Source organism: Physcomitrium patens, chromosome 2, assembly GCF_059467195.1.
Source record: "Physcomitrium patens ecotype Gransden chromosome 2, ASM5946719v1, whole genome shotgun sequence".
NCBI lineage: Eukaryota > Viridiplantae > Streptophyta > Bryopsida > Funariales > Funariaceae > Physcomitrium > Physcomitrium patens.
The window spans coordinates 4,013,644-4,039,359 of NC_143411.1; the positions used below are offsets into that span (position 1 = coordinate 4,013,644).

At 37.7% G+C, this 25,716-nt stretch overlaps 2 protein-coding genes across 3 annotated transcripts; both read left to right on the forward strand.

Annotated features, from left to right (window-relative positions):
- Positions 1 to 723: 723 nt before the first annotated feature.
- On the forward strand, positions 724 to 3,080 carry LOC112279077 (autophagy-related protein 16). Its single transcript, XM_024513179.3, has one exon. It carries the CDS (start codon positions 1,220 to 1,222, stop codon positions 2,750 to 2,752), a length of 1,533 nt encoding a protein of 510 aa, XP_024368947.1. The 5' UTR covers positions 724 to 1,219; the 3' UTR covers positions 2,753 to 3,080.
- Positions 3,081 to 9,754: 6,674 nt separating this feature from the next.
- LOC112275947 (protein PIR) lies at positions 9,755 to 22,946 on the forward strand. Of its 2 annotated transcripts, none has more exons than XM_073532251.2 (32): positions 9,755 to 10,883; positions 11,475 to 11,547; positions 11,775 to 11,839; positions 12,077 to 12,154; positions 12,488 to 12,607; positions 13,226 to 13,296; positions 13,544 to 13,602; positions 13,753 to 13,822; positions 13,994 to 14,058; positions 14,256 to 14,451; positions 14,836 to 14,986; positions 15,324 to 15,418; positions 15,565 to 15,777; positions 15,922 to 16,133; positions 16,460 to 16,610; positions 16,852 to 17,020; positions 17,228 to 17,304; positions 17,609 to 17,779; positions 18,032 to 18,108; positions 18,367 to 18,469; positions 18,631 to 18,750; positions 18,999 to 19,142; positions 19,256 to 19,405; positions 19,609 to 19,752; positions 19,918 to 20,005; positions 20,141 to 20,268; positions 20,563 to 20,773; positions 21,092 to 21,264; positions 21,410 to 21,454; positions 21,733 to 21,957; positions 22,243 to 22,429; positions 22,617 to 22,946. In XM_073532251.2, the coding sequence occupies exons 8-32, from the start codon at positions 13,796 to 13,798 to the stop codon at positions 22,751 to 22,753; spliced, it is 3,459 nt and encodes a 1,152-aa protein (XP_073388352.1). In that variant the 5' UTR covers positions 9,755 to 10,883; positions 11,475 to 11,547; positions 11,775 to 11,839; positions 12,077 to 12,154; positions 12,488 to 12,607; positions 13,226 to 13,296; positions 13,544 to 13,602; positions 13,753 to 13,795; the 3' UTR covers positions 22,754 to 22,946. The 2 variants fall into 2 exon arrangements, with proteins under 2 accessions (XP_073388352.1, XP_073388351.1); XM_073532250.2 differs by having other exon boundaries at positions 9,856 to 10,883; positions 13,510 to 13,602.
- Positions 22,947 to 25,716: the final 2,770 nt, after the last annotated feature.

The window sequence follows — 25,716 nt, forward strand, 5'->3', positions numbered from 1 at the left end:
CCCTACCCTAACGACGTTTTGAGCAAGGGCAAGCAATAATCGCCGTGACCACACCCAGCTTAAGGAACTTGTGATGTCGTGTAGTTGGGATCCCCTGTAATTGTCCCTCCCATTCTGGAAATCAATTGCTCTGCCTTTGTTAATGGTGTGACAGGCATCGTGAACAGCAACACCAATCGAAAGATAGAGGTGAAGCCCACACCAAACCAAAGACCATTAAAATATCACCTCCTCAATCATCCATGGTGCTGTAGCCGGTTGGTAGTATTGTAGCACCTTGGCGAAGTCATTTCCAACACAGACAGATTCTATTTCACCGAGGCATCTTCCAATTCCTACCCAACTAAGAATTGAGGAACTAAAAAAAATACCGCACAACGACATTTGATATATAACTTATAGGTGAAAAAACGCTTCATGTAGCAGCTGGGCAGCCGCGACCGAATGGAACTCTGCAAATGTATTCCAGTGGCTAGTGCATTACGAAATCAAAAGACGCATCGACATCCGTGACTTTTTGTCTGAGAACTGATGATGAAAAAGCTGAGCGTTCGCATCTTCGCTTGCTGAATGAAATGTTATACGAATTCACGAGATGAATGTTCGCTGTCGTAGAAGCCTCGCATGGGACCCACTAACTGGTACAGTATTTTCATCTATAAATCCGATGTGGGAATAGATGAAAGTTCACGATGCGTAGAGTTCAGGTCTGACTGGGTATACGATATTCCTGCTTTTTCCTGGTTTGTGTCTATTTGCTGTGTGCATCGTCGCAATCGTCGGACAATGCTCTCGTCGTTCTCTTGAGGTTTGAAATTCTCCGCTGACATTGACTTGGCTATGTGAACTCGTCCCGGTTTCCAGCTTGAGTTCATTCCAACAGGATCAGGAGAGCATTTTAGCTTGTGTGGATTTGGGGGACTTTCTTCAGCGATGACCCAGTGTATTGATCCTAGGTTTATCGTGTTGCTGAGTTAGGTTTTATTGGAACGCAGGGGAGGATCTCTTGGGTAAGAGGGAGAACATTTGTGGGTTTCGTATGATGAATTTGAGCATAGTATCGAGTGATGACGAATTGTATGCGAAGCTTTTGTCGTCTGGCAAGTTGGGGATTTGTGTTGATCAGTCCATGGATGTCAAGGCAACGTAGGCAATCTGCCTGGGCGGAGAAGTGATTCAATTTTCCGGATTAGGGTATGTGTTGTGTGTTGTGAGAAACATGGAGATGGAGGATCGGATGGGGTATGCTATCGTCCAGGCCTGTAGAGCAATTAAGCGACGCCACAAGTTGGAGGAGGGGGCATTTGCGCCAGCTATTGCTGCTATATCCCATGTGGTCAATTCGCCGGCCACTCTGGAATTGGGAGAGAAATTGAAGGATTTGCAGATAGAGTTGAATCAAAGTTATCAAAAGCATTCACAGGTATCGGATAGGCTAGTACAGGAAGTTACGGAGAGCCAATCGTTACGTACGCAGCTTGGGGACAAGGAAACTGCTATCAATGAACTGCAAGAGGAGCTCACTGCTGCAAAGGAGAAGATTTTGCAAATTGAAATTAACGTAAAGGAGACACAAGGAGCCCTAGATGCCACCACCTCTGAGGTTGACGAGCTCCGATCACATGTCAAGGAACTCGAAGGACAAATCATCGATTTGAAGAAGGAGAATGACATGTTGATTGAGCGTTGGATGGATCAAAAAATGCGGGACGCGGAACGGCTCAACGAGGCCAACGCTATGTATGAGGATATGATGGAGAAGGTTAAAGCTGGGCAGCTAATGGAGCTCGCTCGCACCCAAGTGGATGGCATAGTTAGACATAGTGAAGCTGGCGCAGAGAACTACGTCAAATCTGGGCTCCCTTCGGCGGTGAAGCATGTCATCAGGGCACACGATGTCATGTGTTCAGCAATTCATTTCGAACAAGGAGGCAAAAATGTCTACAGTGGAGGACATGACAAGCTTGTCAAAAGTTGGAATGTGGTAAATGGATCTTGTATGTCCACTCTTAGGGGTTGCTTGGGTTCTGTATTGGACTTATCCATGTCCTACGACAAAAATCTGGTTATAGCAGCATGTAGTGACCATAAATTGCATCTGTGGGAGAGTCAGACAGGTCGGATGCGGCATACCTTGACAGGGCATACTGAGAAGGTTGTTTCTGTTGACATTAGCAAAACAAGCAATCGACGCGCCGTGAGTGCTGCCTACGATCGGACATTGAAGGCATGGGACATGCAGACAGGATATGTCACCAACACTTTGATTTGCTACTCTAATTGCAACGCCGTGGCCCTGACCATGAACGGGGAGGTTCTTTGCTCGGGTCATATGGATGGGAACCTACGCTTGTGGGATATCCGCTCTGGGAAGCAGTCAAGCGAGGTTGTTGCCCACAACCAGGGAATAACATCAGTCTCTGTGTCCAGAAATGGCCACACGATGCTGACCAGCGGAAGGGATAATGTGCACAATATGATCGATGTTCGCACCTTAGAAGTTCAGGCTTCGTTTCGAGCTCCGGGCCTTTTGGTAGCAACAAATTGGAGCAGATCATGTCTGAGTCCAGACGAGAGATATGTTGCTGCAGGTGGAGCGGATGGATCTGTAGTAGTATGGAATCGTTTCGCAAAAGATGGTACCGTGACTCTGAAAGGACATTCCAGCCCTGTATTAGCTTGTACGTGGAGTGATGAAGGTAGACCACTGGTTACTGCAGACAAGAGCGGGTGTGTCATCGTGTGGGAGTAAGTTATCCATGTCCTTCACTTGTAAATACGGTCAACCAACTAAGCTGACGCCATTTATTGAAAGCATGGCAAGCTTTGGGGCCCATGTCAGGAGATTAAGCTTGAGGCTCTTTGGTCGTTATCCATCAAAGCGAGCACTCATTAAGGAATTTATTTTCCTTGAATTCAACTTGGAACCGTGGAACAGTGATTGCCAAGGTCCAAACAGGACATAGAATGGATTCATTAAAAATATATTTATGAATTCAATCTTGTTGTGTGTGAAGGATGTATGCCCATTCTGCAACCAAGTATGAAAGTTTACTTCGATCTTTTCATTCCTCCTCTCAGATTAATCGTAAATTTAGAACGTCAGTTGTTTGTGTGTTCTCTTCCTTTTTGTCTTCTTTTCTCCCCTAATCTATCTGGTACGGTACACATAGTGCTGTAAAGGAAAGCGAAATGCTGCTTTTCGTTTTCAATAGCTCTTTCTTAAACATTGAGAGATCTGTGTAATTCATGTAAATTAAGATAAGGAATGGGCAGGATCTGAGAGATGGTTGGACAGCTTGCTAGCTCATTCTCATTAAATTTAGAAGTGATTGCCTCAAATCTGGAACCAAATAGTCAGCTCTCAGGTTGGAACATACATTCTTACTTGGATAGACGGTCCTTAGGGGTGTAAAGCAATAACTGTAGAGGCTGCATTATAGATCGATTGTCTATGTACTATGAATGGGGACCTTCAATCTGGACACAATAAAGTACACTACAATTCAAGAATATATATTCATACTTGACAAAGAGATTGCAACCTGGAATTGATATTATGGAATCCACAAATGTGTATTGGCCACATTAAGATCATCAATTCATTCTTTGTCAAAATTCATTTGAGTTGTAATAAATTTCAATTGTTTTTCCAATTGAGCTAAGAGTAACCTTAGTAACAGCAAATTATAGTCTACATGATAGTCCCCAAGTAACCTAAGTTCTAGATAATTATTATTGAAGTTTACAACAATTTTCAATCTTAATGTTATTGCTGGCATTTTAATGCTGTATTTTCTCCACTGCATTTGTGGGCATCAAAACCCCATATGTTCTGTTGCACAATGCTTCATTAACATGACATTTTTTTCATGATTGTAACATAATATTGATTATTGTTCATAATGGATATTATTATTACTGTTTTTATTTTACGTTTCTTACACATGACTAATACTTACTACAAATCATCTTAGCAAAATGACCTCTGGGTAAAGTATGCAAATATAGATTACAGTTTGAAATTTCAAGAATTAAATTTTAATTTTAAAAAATATATTTCATTATAAAAAGAAACCTTGTATGGATTACAAACTCTCTTATATTAGCAGACTTTCTTCCATACTCATGTATTTATTAGTATTTTAGATGTAGACAAGATGATTAATAGATTAATATTATTCCAACTATTGTGGTAGTTAGTACATACTTGAAGACCAATTATTTGATTAAAATTCGAAAAAAACATTATTCCAACTATTGTGGTAGTTAGTACATACTTGAAGACCAATTATTTGATTAAAATTCGAAAAAATATTGTTTTATTTTAAAATAAATTCAAAATCATATTAAAAAAATTTGATTGTTAAAACTAAATATTATTATTATTCCTCTACTTATTTAGAAGAATGAAATAGAAGTAAAGCAAAATATTAAAAAATATGCATTTATATATATTTATTATCAAATTAAAGATAGATATTTAAATATAAAAAGTAAATATATATTATATAAATAGATGGTTCTATAAAAAAATCAAATATATACTAACAAATCATAACTATATAAGAATATATTTAAATAAATAAATAATTGTATTGACCTATAATAAATTAAAATAAATCATCTAAATTAAAATAATAAATGTTTGAAAATTTAAAAAAATTGACAAGATTGAATATTGTTTTAACCTTGCATCTATTTAAACTACTTTTTAAATTTGAAGTTATAGTATTTAAATTTATAATAACTTTTTGAACAAGCTACAAAAATTATTTTCATGTAAATTATACCAAGTAAACCATTAGATGTTGGTTTCTAACAAATATTGTTGATTGACTTAATATCAGAAGTTTTAAAGAAATTTTTAAAATATTATCCAAATAGTCTTTTATTACATGTAATATAATCCAAATAGTATAATCCAAATAGTCTTTTATTACATGTAAGTGTCTTTTTTAAGAAGGGTGGTTACTTATTGCATCAAAAGGACTTAGCTCCTCCTTGTGAGTTGTTTTTCCCTTCCCAAGACTTACTAACAATACTTTGTTCATTATTTCCAATCTCTTGTTCCTCAAGTTCTAGTTGCGATGCCAAGGCAAAAGCATCATTGATATTGGTGGGAATGTTTTATTTTCCCAATACTTCTTTATTGCCACACTAAGTCCATTGTAGAAAAAGAGCTGCAAGTATTTCAAACAATCTAATTGAATGTATGAAAGTTGGTTTTGAGAATCTCCCAAATACTTCAAAAGGGAGGTTTTTCATCTTTCTTGTCTTAAGTGAAGCAATTGCAATCCTTCTATAAAGTTTTGTCACTTTTAAGAGGCTCAAGATCCTCAAGTGAAGAAGAAGAGTTAGAATGAGGAGGAAGAAATCCAATGTCATAAAAAGTAGCCAACTTAAAACATTCAAGAGATTCTATAGGAAACTCAAGTATAATTAGTTACAAAACATTTATGTATAAGATTTTTACTTTTTTATGTATATATTTTATTCTTGCTTATTTATTTATGTGTATATAAATATATATATATATTCCATAATTATTTTTGCAACTTGAATAAGATATTTTTGTAGTATATATTTTTAATAATACCCCTAAAATATTAACAAAAAATTCTCAACACCAAATTTATTCATGTCTTTATATAACTAATACTAGTAATCAAATATAATATATTTTTTTATTCCAAATGGTTATAGAATATATATATATATATATATATATATATATACATACATATATGTTTATTCAAATAAGCATTGATAATTTTGGTAGTGACAAGTCTTAAATACCATTCCAACCAAATTGCAACCCCTAATATACATTAGAAAACTTGGAAAAAAAATACTCACAAGTATCCGATCTTTATAATGTTCAAAGTATTTACACCCACAATATTCAATTAAAAGAATGAAAAAAAAAAAAAAAAAAAAAAAAAAAAAACTCAGTTTTTTTGGAGGCCAACAACTAACCATTTCACAATCTAATATTAATATCGGAACAAAGGAACATGTTGACATTATTAATATAAAATTATTAATATTGGAACATAGTAAAGTATATAAATCATAAGACAAGTCATAGAACATGTGACATTCTCTAACCCTAAACCCAGCATGCCACCCACCAACTGCCATCACACTCTTGTTGGTTGGCATTGACCTCCCTGTTCCCTTGTTGTTCTCAAATGTTCCCAACTGTTCCCAACTGTTCCCCATGCTGAGTACACCCTGGTAATACCTGTCACTCCCCTCCTCTTGCAGGCCCATCTTCTGCATGCACATGAAAATGCTTCCTGTAAGAAAGAGAGATTTCACAAACAAACTGAACTCAGGGATAGATAGAGAGATATAGAGGTAGGCCCACAGTGGACTTGACTGTAGGGGGTCAGTCAGTGCTTGACCCCCACTTCCCAAACGTGGCTCTCTTATCATGTGACATCTATTTATTCACACTTCCTTTGCATCAAGTTTAACTGTCAGGGTTTTCTTTTACTGACTTTATTTACTTAAAACATTTTGGTCTCTTTTTTCAGATGGAAAAGAAGTCCTCCATTTGCATTGACATAAGGAGAGATTTTCCTTCTTTAGACCCGGTCTACCTGAATTAAATTCTCCCTTCCCTTCCTCCCTCTTACATTAACACTCAATAATATATAGCTCATCCATCTTTGGTCACGTTTTCTGTGCATCCCTCTGCAAAAAAGGGTTCTCCCTGTTTGCCTACGTTTCACTCATTTGGGTAAAATCCTGAGAAGCTTGTAGTATCTTACAGTCTATTGTAGTGTGGTTGTACAGAGTGGACAGAGAACAGCATCAAATGCTTTTATGGTGCCACCATGGGGTGCATAGGATCCCCTCCCCAGAAGGACACTCCCTTAGGCTTATGTATCCCCCTCCCAGTCAAACCCCTCCCTGTTAGCTTCACATGAGGAGAACCCACCCTAATTGCACAAAAAAGGGGAAAACATTGTATTAATACTAATAAATCAAGACATGATAAACCCAACTGAGGCATAGAAAGAAAGCGACATTGATCCATGTGTGTTGACTGTTTTGAGACCTTGGGTGGCAGTTTTCTTATATTCTTTTTGGCAGATGTGAAGTGAACCCATTTCCAAAAGAGAATTGAAATTTAAGCTGCCAACATCTTGGTACCTCACAAGGCTGGTAAATGTTGATTTTTGATTTTTGTTTTTTTTTAAAATGTACCAAAGATCATATTTTGTATGTAGACGAAGAGGTTGGGAAGCATGTATTGTAACCTCATTGTGCAAAATTCTATGGTTTCGATTAATTAAACTTCCATCTCTATGTTTTGATTTTTTTGCTAGCCATCCAAGATTCATCTCTTTTGTAGAGAGACTTTGCACTGAGGTTCTGCTATTTATTTCATTTTAGTTTTTTTAGTTTGTATGCTTGATCCTGCATCCATGTCCATATCATTTCTGTTTTGTGTGTCATTCCACATGGTATCGTCATAAGATTGTGCATTGCATTAAATCCAAATATTCCATGTGTATAAAGTGCACTTTAAGGACCAAATAATTTTGAGACGTTTGTTCTTGGAGGCTCACTGTGCTGCAAAACTAACTTGTTATATTAGAAATGCTTTCTATGGTTGTCTATTTTAATATTATTTTAGGTATAGGTAAGTGAGGTCTGTCAATTCTATATTCTTCTCACTGGTTTGCTTTCCCAAAATCTAACTGACACCAGAGTGAGATCCTTGGATAAATTTTGGCCCTTTGTATCCACTGATATGGCCTTCTTCCTTGCCCAAAAATCTTTGCTGGTTATTACTGTGTTACAAAGCTTTGTTATATGACAAATGAATAAACATTAAAAATATAACAATAATATTAATCATAATAAAAGAATTGATAAATGCTGTACCAAGTTTTTCTCTAATTGGATATTGAAAATTTGGGAACTACTACAGGACAAGAGGGACCATAAAATGATTCAATTGTTCAAATGTTTTTGGAACATAATTTAAAGTCTTGCTAACTATTCTTTAAAAAGGGGGCTTTGATACAACCTTCTCCATGTATTTTCTATAAACACGTAAAAGTAAAAATACGACACAAGAAGAAATTAGAAGAAATCCAAACAGTGTGTGAGATTTCATTCTGTGCAATTACAACAAAAACCTAGTAACAATATCATAGCAAAGAAAGCTCACTTGTATTCAAAGCCACAATAAATTATTGATGGAAGAGGGAGGAAAAGAAAGGCTCAACAATTGGGCTTGTGCACAACCCAAGGGGATTTAGTCTTAAGTTTTTTGGGATATATTTCATCTGTGATGATACCTCAAAGTAGCCCATGATATTTTAAAGTATCACTTGATACTTCTACAAAGCACTCACCTTGTGAGGTCTGTGATTTTGAAGTCCAGATATTAAAAGAAGGGGTGGTGAAATATCAAAAACTGCCTTGCTTGCCTTAATTGTCTACTCTCTTTGAATTCATACCACATTGTTCTTTGACTTTTCCAAATCACCAAAATATCAAGTGAAATTACTTCTGAAATTTGAAGATAGTCATAAAGTTTGAAAAGTGATATTTTGGGGGGTGATATTTCAAGTGATCTGTGATATTTGGTTTCCCAAAAGTTTGAATCCCCTTACTGAGTGGGGATCCAGTAACGGAGAGGGTTTTGTCTTAGCTTTGCTCTAGTGCAGGCAATGAATGATACTAAGAAGCTCTCATGGGTACTATGAACACATTTGTTGTATTTTTCCACAAAGGAGATTCTGAGGAATGGTGGTGACATGGACGTGCAAGCTTGAAGCCTCCCTCCCTCTCGGTGATAGGGGGGGGGGGAGTGGTGATGCTGATGCGGCATCAGTGTCCGTTTGTGGCAGTGTCGCGTGTGTCTCTGCATTCTTGAGCCGTCTCGAGGTGTGTCTGGGCCCTGACGAGACTGTCACGAGCCATGTGGTACAAGACAGAAAGAAGAAGAATCCTAGTAAGTTATCTCCATCTCTCTCTCTCTCTCTCTCTCTGTCTCCGGGTCCCTTCCTCCCTCGCTCCCTCGCTCCTCCGAATCCCATGACCAGAGTCTCCCTCAAGTTGACCTAATTTGTCTAGTCAGGGTTGATTTATTTGCACACCAGAGGAAAAAAAAGGCACAATCACGGATCCTGTCAGCGGAGGAGAGGGAGAGGAGAGGGAGAGGAGAGGGAGAGAGAGTGGGAGAGGAGGGGAGGTAAATTTATTTTTGGTGAGGGGAGAGCTTTTACGCGAGCTCGATTGGTACACATGGCTCTGTGACGAGATGGATCTGTCATCGCCATCATACTTACTTCGCCGCTCTCGAGTTTTCTAGCCCCAGGACGAGCTACAACGCTGTGAACCTTCTGAACAGGGGCTAACGTTTCCGCTTTCATTGCTCTTTCCAACGCTCATCTGTCTTTCTCCAGCTGTTCTCTTTTCATTCTCCTACTACACCAAGTAGCTTGGATTGTGCCGAGGGCTCCCCTAAATAATCTCGGATTCTGGCCTTCCTGGAGTTTTGACCAGTTCAAACGTTCGCACAGTGTCCGTTCTGGAGGGTCTGCACTGTATCGTTTGGTGCCGCTGAAACTCATTGGTTCAATGTGCCTTGCTTTCACGTATGAGCTGTTCTGCTAGACCTGGTAGCAGGGGATGAAATCATTCCGGTTTTCGGTAATTGGAAAGTACAAACGTCTTCCGTGGTATTCAGGGGCTGGGTTATTGGAGTTTCCTCATAGTCAATGTGGCATGGGAACCTGTTTTTGTGCCTGTGCGTCTCTCTGACCACTTACTCTGTAGAGGTCCATCTTAATTTCATTTGTCGGTGATGCTGCAGCGATGTTTTTCTTTTAATTTAGCTTGGACGAGCGCTTTGATACGATGCGCTGCCCGCTTTAGTTGTGTCTGGAAAGTAGGGCGTCACCTCTCGAAGCCTTTGCAGCAGTGCTGGTGGAGAGATCTTCTTTCGTTCCATCCACGTCAATACTTTCTCTATTCTGTTTTGTCTCTGAACTCTCCTGAAGCATCTCCTTCTCCTCATTTTGCGTCCTCGAAGGTCAGCAAGGTTATGATTACTGCTACCGCGAACTGTTGAGTTGCAAAGCATCCGTACGGGGTTTTCCCCTCTTGTAGAATATTCAAATTTTCTAGGACGGCAGGCAGGTTCCTCAGCTGCAGAATTTTTGCTGCGACGGCAACTTCCTACTGTCTCAAGCGGCCTTTTCAGCAGCAGGATTAATCATGTGCGTATGGCTATCCAAGAAGAAGTAATGTTTTCGTGATGCTCGGTGTCGACGTCATCGCGAAGTTGACTTTCGGAAGCCGTGCTCATCAATTTTTTTAGCTCTTGTTCCTAAGTCTAAGCAGAGTATGTTTTCACCATCCAATCCGGTTGCACCATTCTTGTTCAAACGGTATCATGCATGAGAACTATCAGAGTTCTAAGGTATCAGGAGGAAGGTACGGATACGAAGGGTTCCTTTTGTTGAAGTTTGAGCCTTCACCAATAGGCAAGAGACCAGTCCTCCTTAGCCCTGCCAGTTCTTATATTTATTCTCACTTTAAGCATCCGTTCACATTGTTTTTCCCGTTCCAAAACCAGAGGCTTCTGCCTTGTTTCTGTGCAATGAAATCGAGGCACCTACTGTTACCTGCTGAGATCGAGAGGTTTGGGCGTCGCAGTTGGATACGGCGTATAGACATGCGCTCTTAGATCCTGTTAGCAAGCGGCCCAAAGAGTTTTCCACTTCAATGTCGACATAACTTGCCCTCGCATCCGAAAAGTAGCGGAAGAGGAGCTGGATTAAGCTATGGCCTCAGTACCAGCTATTCCCGTCGACGAGGCGGTAGCAGCTCTGTCCACATTTTCACTTGAGGTATGTCCACTTTTTCGTTTTGCCTACAAATGTGTCGAAATTGTAGAATATTACTAGGGCACGGCTTCGCGAGGAGGTTCGCGAGCGATTGCTCATCCAAGTTCATGGCAGAAAACTTAGGGGAGTGATGCAAGAGAGTGACTCAGCTCTCGATGTATTCTTCATTGGAGACGGTCCTGCATTTCACTCTACGACGTTAGTGTGATCAGGGAATTATCTTCAAGATTGCTGAAAGCATCGACACGGGGGAAATGATTCTGAAAAAGAAAATGGGTTTTTTTTGTTTATTTGTTTATTTGTTTGTTTTGTTTTTTTTTTGTTTTTCTGGGTCGTGGCTGGTGGAATAGTACACCATGGACCTGAGGTCACACTATCCAACTTGTCTGGTCCTCTGGAATATCTAGTTCTTAACAGCTTACAGCAAACGTGACATTTCTCGCTCCCAAGGTTTTAAGGCGCCTCTGATCGGCACCTCACTCCGTCTGGGCTTTTCCTCGGCACCTTTCTGTGCTGAATAAGGCGCTTAGTTAAGCTTACAGGGGTGCTGTGAAGTAACCAGTTTTAACATGTCTCACGCTTATTTGCTGGCAGGATGAGCAACCTGACCTACAAGGCATGGGTGTTACTCTGGTCAGTGGACGAGTTGCGACTGAGAGCCCTGTCGGTACGCTACAGTATTGTTCTGCACGTGGATATTATTACAATGTCTCTATTTGCGGTTGAAATATTGTGGTGCATTTTAGCTTGTGCGCGTTTTCCACTGCCCTACCACTTGTATTTTTGCGAATTTTGGCTCTAGCCTCTGCTTTTCGCACTCACATATACTAAATCTGAATCACTGAAACAATGTGAACCGCTCTGTGATGGTGTTGGCCGCTGTTGGGCCTACAGATTATGATGATGTTCCAGCATACCAACTGTCTCTTGTGGAAGATACGAGTGCCGTCACGCAACTGGTATTCATGAGCCTTATACTAGCTCTATTGATCAACTTAATAGGAGAGGATTCTCCGGTTTAATATCTGAGTGCTACCATGGCTAGTTTTGGAAGAGAGGCCGGGTGGACTGTTTTGGCACATGGTCTTTTTGTCTTAGTGAGGTTTGATGACGTTGTACGTTATTGGATGATGGAGTCCGGAAGATTTGGATTTTGACTAACCTGGGAAATTTGATAACGTGCATTGTTGCATTAGGATAACCTGCTTATGGAGGGGAAGGGCCTGGTTTCAATTCTCTACACTTATCGCAGCTGCGTGAAAGCTCTGCCTCAGGTATTTTTCTTTGAAGCTTTTGAACTGCCACAAAACAGAATTTGACCGTATCCACATCTGAGAATAAGTTCAAAGGGTATTAAACTCCACTAGATTTGGGACTTGACCCTATGCTTCAATTCCAGAGAACGTCAAGGTATAGAACCGTCCCAGTCGGATTTATTGCAGATGTTGTATGCAACCTATTCCTGGATCGAGTGGAAGCAAAATTCAGCAGCTCTAGAATGCATCACATGTGATTGTGACAGTGTTAATTATTCTCTCATAGAACTAGACTTGGGAGGGAGAAAATTCTCTAAGTACTTGTTGAACACCTTGATTGTAACTTGGCAGTTGTCTGAGTCTATGAAAGACAGCCAAGCCGATCTATACCTGGAGACGTATCAAGTACTGGATATTGAAATCGGACGCCTTCGAGAAATTCAACGGTGGCAATCATCAGCAGCTTTTAAAGTAAGGTTCTTTGTGCAGTGCTCTTGGCATGAATCTTTGTTGATACACGATGAATGATGGTAATGAAATATTATTGGGGTGTTTTTACAACAAATTCGACGCAAATCAAGTCAGGCTCACATTAAACTGCATTCCAGTTCCCGAATATTTTCATTTCATACAGTTCAGTGGTTCGTCATAATACCGAACATGAGAGTTCTCTGAGGGATAAGTACGAAATGAATTGTATTTCTCATTCACTCGCAGGTTGCAAACATCACATTAGTTCCTCAATGACAAGTGAACTGTGTCCATGATGTTCATTGAGAAAGTATGAACCTTGTGTGTGTGTACCAATTTTACATCAATCAATAAATGACTGTAGAAAGTTGTTTGAAAATGATAATGGCTAACCGCTGTATTGACGTGTATCTCTGTGAAGCTTAAGATCTTTGGCTTTGGGCGAAGGATTGCTAGAAGTTCCTGTACACCCAGCTAATTTGTAGGCCTTTCCGTTAAAAGTGACAAAACCATGAGCATTGTAGGAACAATAGAGACGAGCTCCGGCATAGGTCTCAAACCATCATCTGATTGTTTATTATACTCAGGGCGGTGCTAATTTAATCCATGGCATTGCAGCTTGCAGTTGACATGCACAATTACACTCAGTCTATAAAGAAGCTGAATGGTCCAAGTGTTACGCATATGTGGTGCTCTCTCTCTCTCTCTCTCTCTCTCTCTCTCTCTCTCGCTCTCTCTCTCTCTGTTTTCGAAAGAGCTCGTTACTGCTTTTAGAGCACTTTTCACGAGGTGTTGTGCAAGGGTTGCCCACTCAGCTCTGCATGATCAAATGAGTTCGTTGAACCATTTTCCGTTATGTCACCTAAATTTTGAGAACAGTTATCTGAACTACTGGTTGGCAGGGCCATGCTGCGGTTGCTTGATATCCTCCTTCAGCTAGATCATTTGAAGAATGCGAAGGCTAGCATTCCTAATGACTTCTCTTGGTATAAGAGGTAAATTTGTGTAGGCAGGCAAGTCAGAAAATCTCTGCGTAGGAAATATTCTATTTAAGTTTGAAATATTCTGCTGAATAGAGGAATTTCGATGGACGTATTGTTTCCGTCCTTAAGAGTAAATGCCTACTTTGCTTCGTATTATTACAGGACCTTTACCCAAGTCAGTGTAAATTGGCCAGATACTGAACAAATGCGAGAAGAATTAGACGACCTTCAGGTTTGTCACTCTTATGATCTGTGACCTTTACCAAACACTTGTAATTCAAACTTTCTATTCTGCAATGTCAACGATTTGATGTGGTTGCGAATGTATTTTATACATGTTGACAAGATTAGGGCTGAAAGATTGATTCACCGAGGCTCATTTAACATTTGTGTCGCTGTTCAGATTTTTTTGAGCACAAGATGGACAATATTGTTGAACCTGCAGCAAGAGATTTTCCGGGTGAATGGGTAATGCTTTGGTATTCTGAAGATATTATACCTCATTGGTGTCTAGCTGTAAACATCTTGGTTAAAGCTCACTAGTCGTTGGACCTCGCAGCATGTTCAGGGGAGCTTAAATAAAAGTAAAGTTTCCTGCTTCACTGTAATTTGACATTCCTCCTTTCAGAGTGCGTCGTAAAGGATTAATACTATGTCTTTTACAGGGTGGAGGACATTATTCAAGTGCTCATTCTCTTTACCTTAGAGTGCCTAGAGTCGGATCGAGTTTTAGTTTATTCGGAGCGGCATACCCTTTTACGAGTACTTCCCGTTCTCGTTGTCCTTGCAACTTCTGGTGAAAAGGAAGGCGAGTCCATCTTTAAGAAGATTAAGATTTCCCGTCTCATGAATATTTTCAAGGTTAACCTCTTTCATATGCCATTTGTGTTTTAAACCCCCCACGGTGGGTTCTTTGGTTTTGAAATTCGTCATTTTATATTTTGCAACCTGTCGAAGTTATTGCTGATCATCAAGGTTATTGTATCTCTTCAACTTCTTGTATAATACACAGCAGCACTGCTCCGTTGCAGTACCCGTGTCCGTCAGTAATTCTTTTGATGTGGGGTGAAATCTTTTGGATCTTTGATTTAAGAATGCTTATCGGTGTATCGTAAGGATGTAAGCATGTTCATCACATGTAATGACACTATTGTTTGTACGATATTCTGTTCCTCCTCACTCATCTGTCATATTAGACGTAGTACAAAAAGTTACTAATGGTGCATATAACAATGTTATATACAGCGGGATCCTGTAATCCCAGCATTTCCGGACCTCCATTTGGCTCCTGCGAGCATGTTGAAGGAGTTGGCACCTTATTTTCACCGCCTCACTGCCCAAATGCGATTCATAGGGCTCCCGCTTCCCCATGAGCTTAGCGTTAAGGAGGCTTTGGAATATCCTACCTGCAGCAGTCCATGCATTGTCTTTTGTGGATGCTTCCTAGAAATTTGCTTTTCATGAATGCGTGTTGCTTTGTGTAAATGGATGGGTTCAGTTTTTAGTCTTCTCTGTGATGGCACCATCATTCCAGTTGTTCATTCACGACTTAATGATTGTTTTGGTAAATTTTTTCGTCTCTTGCTATTTTCGAAATTTAGAGTCTAGTTGTTTGTCATGGTCATAAAGATTGACTCGTCTTTGTTTGTCACTTTAATCTGTAGTGAAATGTTCTCTTTACTTTTGTTTGAGAAGTGAGAAAGATCGAATTGTATCATCCTTAACTATCAGCAAGTACCAGAAGGAGTACCTTATTGTGCATAATATCTCAACTATGCGAACTGATCATGATGATTTTTGCATAAGGTTTGCTTCTGCCGTCAACCAGGTACTAATTAATTCTCCCGAGAGACACGTGACTAGTATTGGTTAATGTTAAGTATCCCTGAACTTCTCTAATGTATTTTATACCAGATCAAGAATTTGTGTTCATTTATTTTTGGCTGTTTTGACACTTGACTGTTTGACATGCAGCTGGAGACACTGAACTTGGAAACGGGGGTTGATGTGGCACTCAAGAAACGCATCAAAGAGAATGTTTACCTAGTTGTTGTGGCAGGTTTTCAGCTGTTGAGTGAGTGGACAGGACGTGTGTGGCAGCAAAGTGCCTGGAAGTTTTCAAGGCCTGCCAAGGATTCTGAACGTTTTGATGCAGAGCGCTCTGTCGATGTTACTGATTATGAAAAGGTACTATTTATCTAGCCAGTAATTCGAGGGAGAGGACATACAAACTTCCACGTTTCATTGTAGTGATCGATTTCATAGCAGATACCGTGGTATCTAGAAACTTCACGTTGCATCTAATATGTTGAGTCCCCGCACCTGCTGAAGGTGGTCAGGTGCAATTACACGGCAGAGGAGAGAAAGGCACTTATTGAGGCCATTGGATACATCAAGGGAGTGGGCATCATGATGGAACGAGCAGACACCCTAGTAGCCAATACTGTATGGGAGTCTATACATACTCAGCTGCAGGATTTTGTTCAGTCTAAAATTCCCACCATGTTACGCACATCGTTAAGGAGGAAGAAGGAAATCGCACGGTAAGTTTACTCATCATATCTATCTGCGATTCCAGTGTGTGCTTCTGCGATGATCGTTAAATTTCTCGCCAGGTTCTAATCTTTGAAATGCCAAAACAACGATGGTTGTAAATCATGGTGGAACCAATTTACGGAAGAAAAATATTATTTGCAATTTTATATTCAAGACAGAAAACAATGATTAAGAGGTGTCTTTCTGACGGAATTAATTTGAAAAATCCGTAATGGTCATCGTGTGTGATTTGGGATGTAGCGAAATTAGTTGAATGATTGATGATTTCTTATGCTCAATCTACTCAACATTATTCTATGTACTGTTCATTCAGACTTTTATCTGATATGAGAACTATAGCAGCCGACTGGCAGGGGAAGTCACCACAAGTTGAAAAGGTGAAAAGCAGAAAGTTGAGCAGAGAGGATAATCTAGTTCCTCCTGTCTCATACCACCCTCGAGCTGCCTTTCCCACTGCAGCCCAGGTATTATTTTCTGTTCTGAAAAACCAGTGACACATGACATGAAAGAAAGTTTTTGTCAATGTCGAAACGCATGGCATCCTTCAGTTTTCTCATTGTTTGTACTTACTGAATTATTCTCATTTTTGTGTCTTTGTTGCTAAAATGACTATTTTAAAATAATGTATGACCATTAATAAATGTCTTACCTTTCTGGTTCGTACTTAATGGACTTAATGGTTTCTACGTCATGTGTTGTCTACAGCTTCACTGCCTCCAGTATCTGATACATGAGATTGTGACTGGAGGCTCTCCCAAAAAGGCCGGTGGATTTTTTACTGCAAGTGAAACAGAAGTTCCTTCTTCTGAATTGCGGCAACTTGAAAGTTTCTTCAACAGGCTTGCATTCTTCCCTCATGTCATCGACTATAGAGGTACAAATACGGAGTGCTTTATGTATGGCAATTACTTTAACAAGACTACTCTAGAAACTTCAAGGATAACGCTTCATACTACATTGGATATATTTTTCTTGGTAGAGAATTTATGCCAAGGGTATTGAGAAGTTGAATTGATGTACGTGGGTAAATTGTTTATTGGTTGTTCGAAGGATTATTGATTGATTGGGTGTATGGATGCAGCAACTCTTGCACACGTAACTGACTTAGGTTTCCTTTGGTTTCGTGAGTTTTATCTTGAAACCTCTCGTGTTATTCAGGTAAGGTCTAAGGTATCTACTGTGTAGCAACTGTCAATAAGTTCTGTCGCAATCCATTTTTTTTCCTAAGTTGCGTTTTTTAAATAAGTAGCTTGCACAGTAGGAATGCTTGCTCAATTTTGTTTTAGCTTATATATCATTCTGGAATGATATCTGAGGAAGTGTTCTTCATAGAATGCATTCATACTTGGATCGTGAATTTAGCTGTACTCTGAGACCAGAGCATATTGCAAATCCAACTAAAAGAAACGTTGTTATCTCCAATCGTTGTTCTAACACTGATTGTGGATGTTACATTTCTCAGTTTCCTGTTGAGTGCTCCTTACCATGGATGCTGGTGGAGCATATTATGGATTCAAGTGATATTGGATTGCTGGAAAGTATCCTTTTGCCTTTTGACATCTACAATGATGCAGCTGATCAGGCACTTCGTGTATTAAAACAACGTTTTCTGTATGATGAGATTGAAGCGGAGGTAAATGCTGTACCTACCTATGAATGTTGTTTCAAAATAATCTTCAGTGTTTCAAACTTCGTTTTATGTTTCATACATTTCGCCTCATTTGGAATTTTCGTATATTTTAAAAATATCATTAAGATTCAGCTTTCATTACAATCTTTGAGTGAGGTGGCTTCTAATTTTTCGAGAAGTCTTCCCCTCAGCCATTCAGTTTTGCACAAGTCTTGCTTTTCATGATTTCACAGAATGTGATGTGGTATGTGGTAGGTGGATTTATGCTTTGATCAATTAGTGTCTCAACTAAGTGACCAAATTTTTATTCACTATAAGAGTCGTGCAGCCAGGTACGGGATTTAACTACGTCAATCGCAGATGTAGTTTGAAGCGTATTAATACCAACTAGGACTGTCGTTGTTGATAATACATCAAACATGAATGTAGTTTTCCCTTCTCTTTTATATTTGCAACTTTTAGCACATGATGTAACACACCTACCTGGAGTTTTACAGTGCTCGTAGTGGTAAGAGGAAGTAACCTTTCTCGTTCGTTGGATTGCGATATCCTTTCCTGTTGCTGATTATCTTGTGGTGTCTGGACTGCAGCAAGATGCTTGATATGTCTTTCATGGCAGCTGTGAACGATCATGAAAAATATTACGTGCTTCCAAAACGTTATGATCACCTTTTTAGAATTAGGCGTGTCAAGGTATCCTTCTTCGTCTTTTCTTGATTCTTTCACTCTTAGAGTGAGAAGTGAACCAACTTCTTCGATTTCTACATTTTTTGACTGCAACAGATGTATTGTTTGACTTTCGTTGAGGAACAGTTTTTTTATTTTATTTTATTTTATTTTATTTTTTGTGTCAGATGCTAGGTCGGAACGTGGATCTGGCTCACTTGATACGGCAACGCTTGAACAAAGTCTTCCGCGAGAACTTAGACTTTCTTTTTGACCGATTTGAGTCGCAGGATCTTTGCTCAGTAGTTGTAAGTTTCCCGATACACACAACCTGTTCCGGAGCACAGTCACGACGCCGAGTCAGGAGAATCAAATAACTCTGTTATCTTAAGATGTGTATATCTCACCATTGTTTGGTACATTGCTAAGGAATTGGTTGTGGGGGTCATTCACAGTCTTTGTTTTATGAGCGCAATGCAATCAAACAACGGGGTTGGGTGAAGTGTTACTTATTACACTAATAATATCCTGTTTCCTGTATGATGTTCTATAACAGGACTTGCAAAGATTGGTGGAGGTCTTAAGACTTACTCATGAGCTTATTTCAGAGCATATTGCGATTGATCCATTCAACCTTATGATGGGTGAAATAAGCGAGACAATCTCACTTGTGTCATTCTCGGGACGATTGGCATCGCAGGTAAATTTAAATACATGAAGTTCTTATTACTCGACCTGTATCTGTTTCGATAGATGCGCATAGGCCTACACAAATTTCAATGTAAGACTAATTATCCATTGATTTGACTTCAGGTTCTGCTGGAACTTCAAAATGACTTCTTTCCTAATTTTATGTTATGCACAACCACACAACGGTTTGTAAGATCAAGCAAACCACCCAAGCGGCCCATTAAAAGACCGTCTTCTCCTTTCGCCGAGCCAAGCTTTCTCTTCGGCAACATAGTAAGCTTATCTTATGTCTTGCTTCATATTTTAGTGTTACAAGTGATTGTTTTTTGATAGGTCATATGTAGTGATGAACTGCAAACCTTCTGTGCTTGATGTCCCCAGCTGATGATGGTAGAGCAGATTGTTGGCGTTTCTTTATCCCTGCTTTTCTAGGTGCACACAAGGAATACTTTCATACTTACTTCCTCTATTTGCAGGACCTGAACGAGGCACATGGCGTAGTAGCAGAGCTTCACAGCAAGTTTTTTGGTCTTCCTCACATGTTTGCTGTAGTGAAGTTGCTAGGATCTCGTTCGCTTCCTTGGCTAGTACGGGCACTTCTTGACTACCTTTCTCAGAAGGTAAACTGCATGGGCCCTTCTTTGTCTCATAGCTTTGACATCATATGTAGTATTTTACAAGGCATCAAAATCAGGGTACCTTTTCATAAACATTGTGGTGTATTCAACTTTCTCCTTCTATTCAAATGTCATTCGTCTTAATTCAATTTATATATTTGTGCTCAGATACTGGTGATGGAGCCGTGGGTTGAAGATTTGAGGGACCTTATGCCTAAAGCTATTTCCTTGCCTCCCTATGATGCTGGAGTAGAAGGTATCGGATGAAGTTCTTTCTGCTCTTACCTCATGTTTAAGGACTTCTGATCTTAACAATCAAAGATCTGATCAGTTTCATTTTGGAAACTACTCCTCCAACTTAAGTACCAAGTTTGGTTGCTTGAAATTTCAGGGAGCTTGAACCATTTTACGGAGCAATTGCAGTGGGCTGTAAATTATGATGGAAGACCCGAAATGCTGCAGGGACTAAAAGAGATTGGGAGTCTTATTTTCTGGATGAGCCTTCTTGATACTGCTATGGTATGCTCTGTTGGTCTCTTTTTCATCAAGTGTTGTCAACATAATGGAGTTGTGTGGCTTGCAAATTTGTGCTTCAGTTATGATAAGTTTGTAGTCATTCTGCTTAGTTTTTTAGTTCTTTAAAATTTTATATTTATCGCTTTTTGTTTGTTTTGGTGTTGAAACCGTCCATCATTAACTGCAAACCAAGAAAAATCATTTTGAGGTTCCCATATTCTACAGTGATTTCAACGATGTGTGGTTATAACTCAGAAATTCGTGGAGTCTAATTTCGATTTTGCTCTAACTTCGCAGAGGGAGACAGAAACTGTACATTTTATGCAAGTGGTGCCGTGGTTAGGTGTTGTTCCAAACAAGGATGGCCAATTGCAGCAGCTGTTGTGTGATGATAACTACAGCCCTGTGGTTAGCTTGTTCAAAGAAGCTACTGATGAGGTTTTGTACAGCACCTCACGTGTTAATGGCCCAGCCTTTCAATCTATGGCCAAGCAGGCTGAGGTAGTAGGTACTATTCTACTCCCTGGATTAGCTCTTGCTCCTCATGAAGTAGATTGATTCAAGTTGATGACTCGTAGAAACCTGTTGAACGATTCAAGTAATGCAAGGAGTGATGCTGGACAAAGTTGATCTTTACGGGAGTGATTAGTTTAAAGATGTCAATTGGTTCAATATGAGACCTTGAAAGCTTTTTGCTGAATGTTCTAGGCATATTTGACTTATTCATGGTTCTGCTCTGTGGTGCTTCTTTGACGTATTGGCCAAGGTAATGAGTGCCACGATAATTACGCTAAGACTTGGCGATGTGGATGGTCATTGGGTGCAGATATATTGTACATGAACAATCTTCAAACGGGTAGCGTTTTGGATTACACACTCACGTACCTCCATGCAATTCTGTCTCGATCTCGAGTTAAGTGGGACCTTCCACCGAAATCGGGTCTTATTGAGATCACTCTGTCAAAGGAGTATCACCGGATATATAGTGGTCTTCAATATGTAAGCTTTATCCTTCATCTACCTATTATCTTAATGTGTGCTGTGGCTTGAAGACTTGAAACCCGAAAACAAAGTTCCTTCGGTTTAGATAGGTTATTACTCAGTATGTAGTTTGTTATACTCATTTTGTTTCTTATCATCGCAGACCATGCTGCAAGGTGTACCACCAAGCGTGCAATCACTCTTGCTTGTAAGTCTCCTCCCAAGATATTCTTAGATATCTGATGTTGGCAACTTGGATTACTATTTAAGTAGGCAGCAATGGCTTGAACCCGCTGGTAGATTCAAGCCATCACTGCTTCAACAACAGCGGGACATTTGTAATGCAGTGAGTTAGTGCTACGCGCTTCTGTTCGGTTAACATCTTAATAAATGCTATTGATGAATTTTTAGTCATTTAATTTGTACAGAAGCACGACACTCAAAGGATAATGCAAATAAGTGACACGATGAAGTACGAATGTGCAGGCTTATAGTCAGATTTCGCCAGAGGGAGATTCCTTTCAAGATCGATATGGAGATGCAGTTGCTTGGGGCGGTTGTACCATCTTGTACCTATTGGGCCAACAGTTACGGTTTGAACTGCTTGATTTCGCATACCATGTTCTCTCGGCTTCAGAGGCTGAATCATTACCATCTGCTCAAGAACTTCTAATAGAGAGATCCAAGTCTGGATCAGCTGCGTATTCCATGGTACACTCTACGTTCCTGTGTTAATCACTATTTCCTGTTCCTTAGGTTGTGAGGATTATGATTGGATGCTGCGGAGCATAAATATTTCTGTGTATCATATAGAAAATTGGATTTATTTATTTGGTGTGTTTAGACAGATTTTATTTGCAGTATACTGTGATTTTCAATTCTAATTTATTTATTTTCTCTTGTGCCTTAATAAGTGTGTATTTGGAAGGAGAAATATATTCAGAAAACCCACATGTAAAATACCTAGGGTAGTAAATTGTGAAGGTATGATTGCAGGAAGTGGTAGCATTTTTGGCTAATGCCAAGAAAGCAAGGAGATTAAACAATTACGTTTTTTCTCTACTGCGAGCCTGTTCACCACATGAGGATCGGCTTGCATCCATGGTTAAACAAAGCGGAGTGGTTGTTCATAGTTTTAAATACCCTGTTACACCGTCATTGCTGAATCACCTCCCATTTAAAGGTATGCTCGTGTGGCTTCACATTGCTGTCTAGTTTTCACTTTGACGCGACTATTTGCTTTTCACATTTAATTAAGTATTTGAATGATTCTGCTTATTGTTCTAGAGCTCAAATGACGAGAGTGGTACATTTCTGTCGGTTTTGTGCTACTGAAATACCTTGACGATTGCATCTGTGTGAAAAAACAGGTGATGAAGATGAAGAAGATGCGAATGTACATGGCCCTTCTTCGACTACAGGTTTCGGCGTTCCAACGCCTGACCAGACATCTTGTATAGAGGATCTCCTCAAAAACAGCCGAAACATTACTGAGTCACCTCTATAACCCATTCTAATTATAATAATTACTATTGTTATTTGGGGGGGGGGGGGTAGCGTTAAAACTTAGATCCACGGCTTTTGTAAAATTGATTAGTTTCTGAGAAAAAGTTTCCTCACTACTTTCGTTCTTGGTGTACAAGACAGTTGACACTTGAATGTTCATATACTAATTTGGAGATCTGAGGAGTTTAGTTTTATCCCCATTTAGTATTCATTTTAATGTGTAATGCTGTTCACAAATGCTTCTAGTGGTACCTGAATTGAGTGTGGATTGGGTTTTGGAATTATATTGCATGTAGACCTACAACAGTGATAGTTGGGAATTTTTTGTTCCCCAACCACTAACCTTCGCTTCTATTATGCTTTCTTTCATGTTAATTTGTGATTTGCAATTAGTAGATAATTGATGTGTTGCAAAGGATCTTACTAAGTTCATAATGCAAAACAAAGCATTAATTAATTAGAACTTATTAGTTGTTCATATAGTATAGTAGTATATAAATAGGATAGTATCTTTTGATTGGAATAGCATTAGGTGGGAGGGCAAGAATTCAAAAAGTCCACACTTAAGAACAAAATATATTATATACAATTGATGTTATATGTTGTAATTGCTACATCTACTTTAATTTTAATTATTTACAAATATAACATAAATATGGTAATAAAATGACTAGCATAACATTGTGGTCATTGTAAGGAATCATAAAGAATGACTATAATATTTATTTTTTGATAGCTTAGAGAAGGATGTGTAATTTATTCCTTTGAAAATCCTTTGTAAAAAAATAATTTAATTGCTTATAGAGAACTTTTGGAGGCTTGGTAGTTTAAAACATTAATTGCTATATTAAGAATAGTTTATAAGTTAGAATGCAAAAAATGTTATTAAATATTATGTTGTTTCAATAAGTTTTGTAGAATATAAACCTTCCAACAATACTTTCTAAAGAATGTTTCTTAACTTTGTAAATGAGATAAGAGTGTTTCTATAAATAAGTATTTAAAAATAGTTAAATTTTGATAAAAGAAAGTGCTCCAAAAATTAAAAGACAACACAATTATTAAATTCTTACAACATCTTAAGTAATACTTGCATAATGTAAGAATAAATTCTAAATTTTATTTTGCATGCTTCAAGATCATTATAAATCCAAGCTTGTTTTTCAACTTGTTAAATAAAATTGAAATTACTTTGATTACTTTTGAGTCATTACAAGATTGCTACCAATAGATTCTATAAAAAATCCCTAAAATAGGTGAATAGATAAGTACTAGTCTATAAAATTTTATTAGCAAGGGTTAAGTCTATCAACATATGGTATGCCTACTACTCTTCTATTATCTTTGGAAGCAACAAGTAAGCAATTAAGAGAGAAACTCTTCTTTTCTATAAAACGTTGTACATTCTATGGATTAAACAAGTGCCATAAAGGTTAGTATAGGTGGTTAAAATAAGAATTTGTATCCTTGGCATTTCAAATTTAAATTTCCATTGAGATGTCAATAAAACATACAAATTAGTAATATTTATTTTAAAAAATTAGTTATTATTAGATATTCTCACCAAGGATGAAAGAAAATCACCTCTAGTCTCTTTGTAATGGTGAAAAAAGTTCACACTTGGTTCCATCATTTAAACTAGGCTCTCATATTTAGTAGAAATACTTAAGAGATTTGGTCTTTTTTAAAATATTTAATTGGATAAAAAAGAAATGTTAATTAATTCAAAATATTTATCTTCAAAAATACTTGGTTGGCAAACTAATTCTTAGTGGCCATGATCACCTTATTTAGAATAATTTTTAGATAAAGAAGACAATAAGGCCATTAATCTTAACCATTATTTTTATATTGCAATTGACAAAAGAAGAGGCTTTGAATCCTTGTTTTAAGTTGACAATTTTATTACCAAAAGAAAGAAAAAAGAAAAAACTATAAAATCAAGAATCAAAGTTTGTTGGTTGATAAATGTCTAGTTAGTATTTAGAATTAGAGCCATTGTATTGTAAAGATGGTCAATTATTTGCTATTCTTCAAGGATACTTTCACAATGTCTATTTTTTTTTCATATACTGAAAATAATAATTATTAAATATTTAAAAACGATTTAATTATTAATTACAATATATATAATAATATTCTACAACTATATGTTTCATTATTTTAGATTTATCTAAAAGAATATAATATATTTTCCTTTAAACTTTAATGATTCTATTATCTATTTAAAAAATTAAAATATAATCTTGGAAAAAAAATATTGATAAAAAATTGTAATGATTATATCATAAAAGTTTAAGAAATATTTGGTCTTTGATTTTAATAAAATTTAAAATTGCTCATAACAAAATATAAATATAATACAATATAAAAAAAATAGAATCATAATATACATGTATATATATATATATATATATATATATATATATATATATAGTTTAAATCTTAAATCATATATAAATCATATATAGTTTTTCATATCATGTATAAATCATATAATTTTTTCATTTAATATGATTAAAGTATTATCTTCTAAGCTATTTTTTATTTTCTTTCATTTTTTTCTTCTTTTATTATCAAGTTTTATGGAATTTTTTAATAGAATTTAATCATCTATAATCAAATATTATATTTTACTAGACGTTATATCAAAGAATCCTATTATTGAATCTATCTAGAACATAATCCAAATGAAGAAAATCAATTTAATTGAAATTTTAATTGATCACATTTCTAATTTTTCTAATCGTGGTTTGTGTTAATAAATTGATTATTTTGTAAAACAATCTTTATAGTCTCATTTTGCATTAATATTATATCATTTTTATTTTGATAATTTCTTATTTTTAAAATACCATATTTTTAGCCTATTGTATATTTAATTATATATAATGCCAAAATTTGAACATAATTATAATTACCCTGTGTATAATACTTAGACCTATGTTAATTGTAGGTTATTAA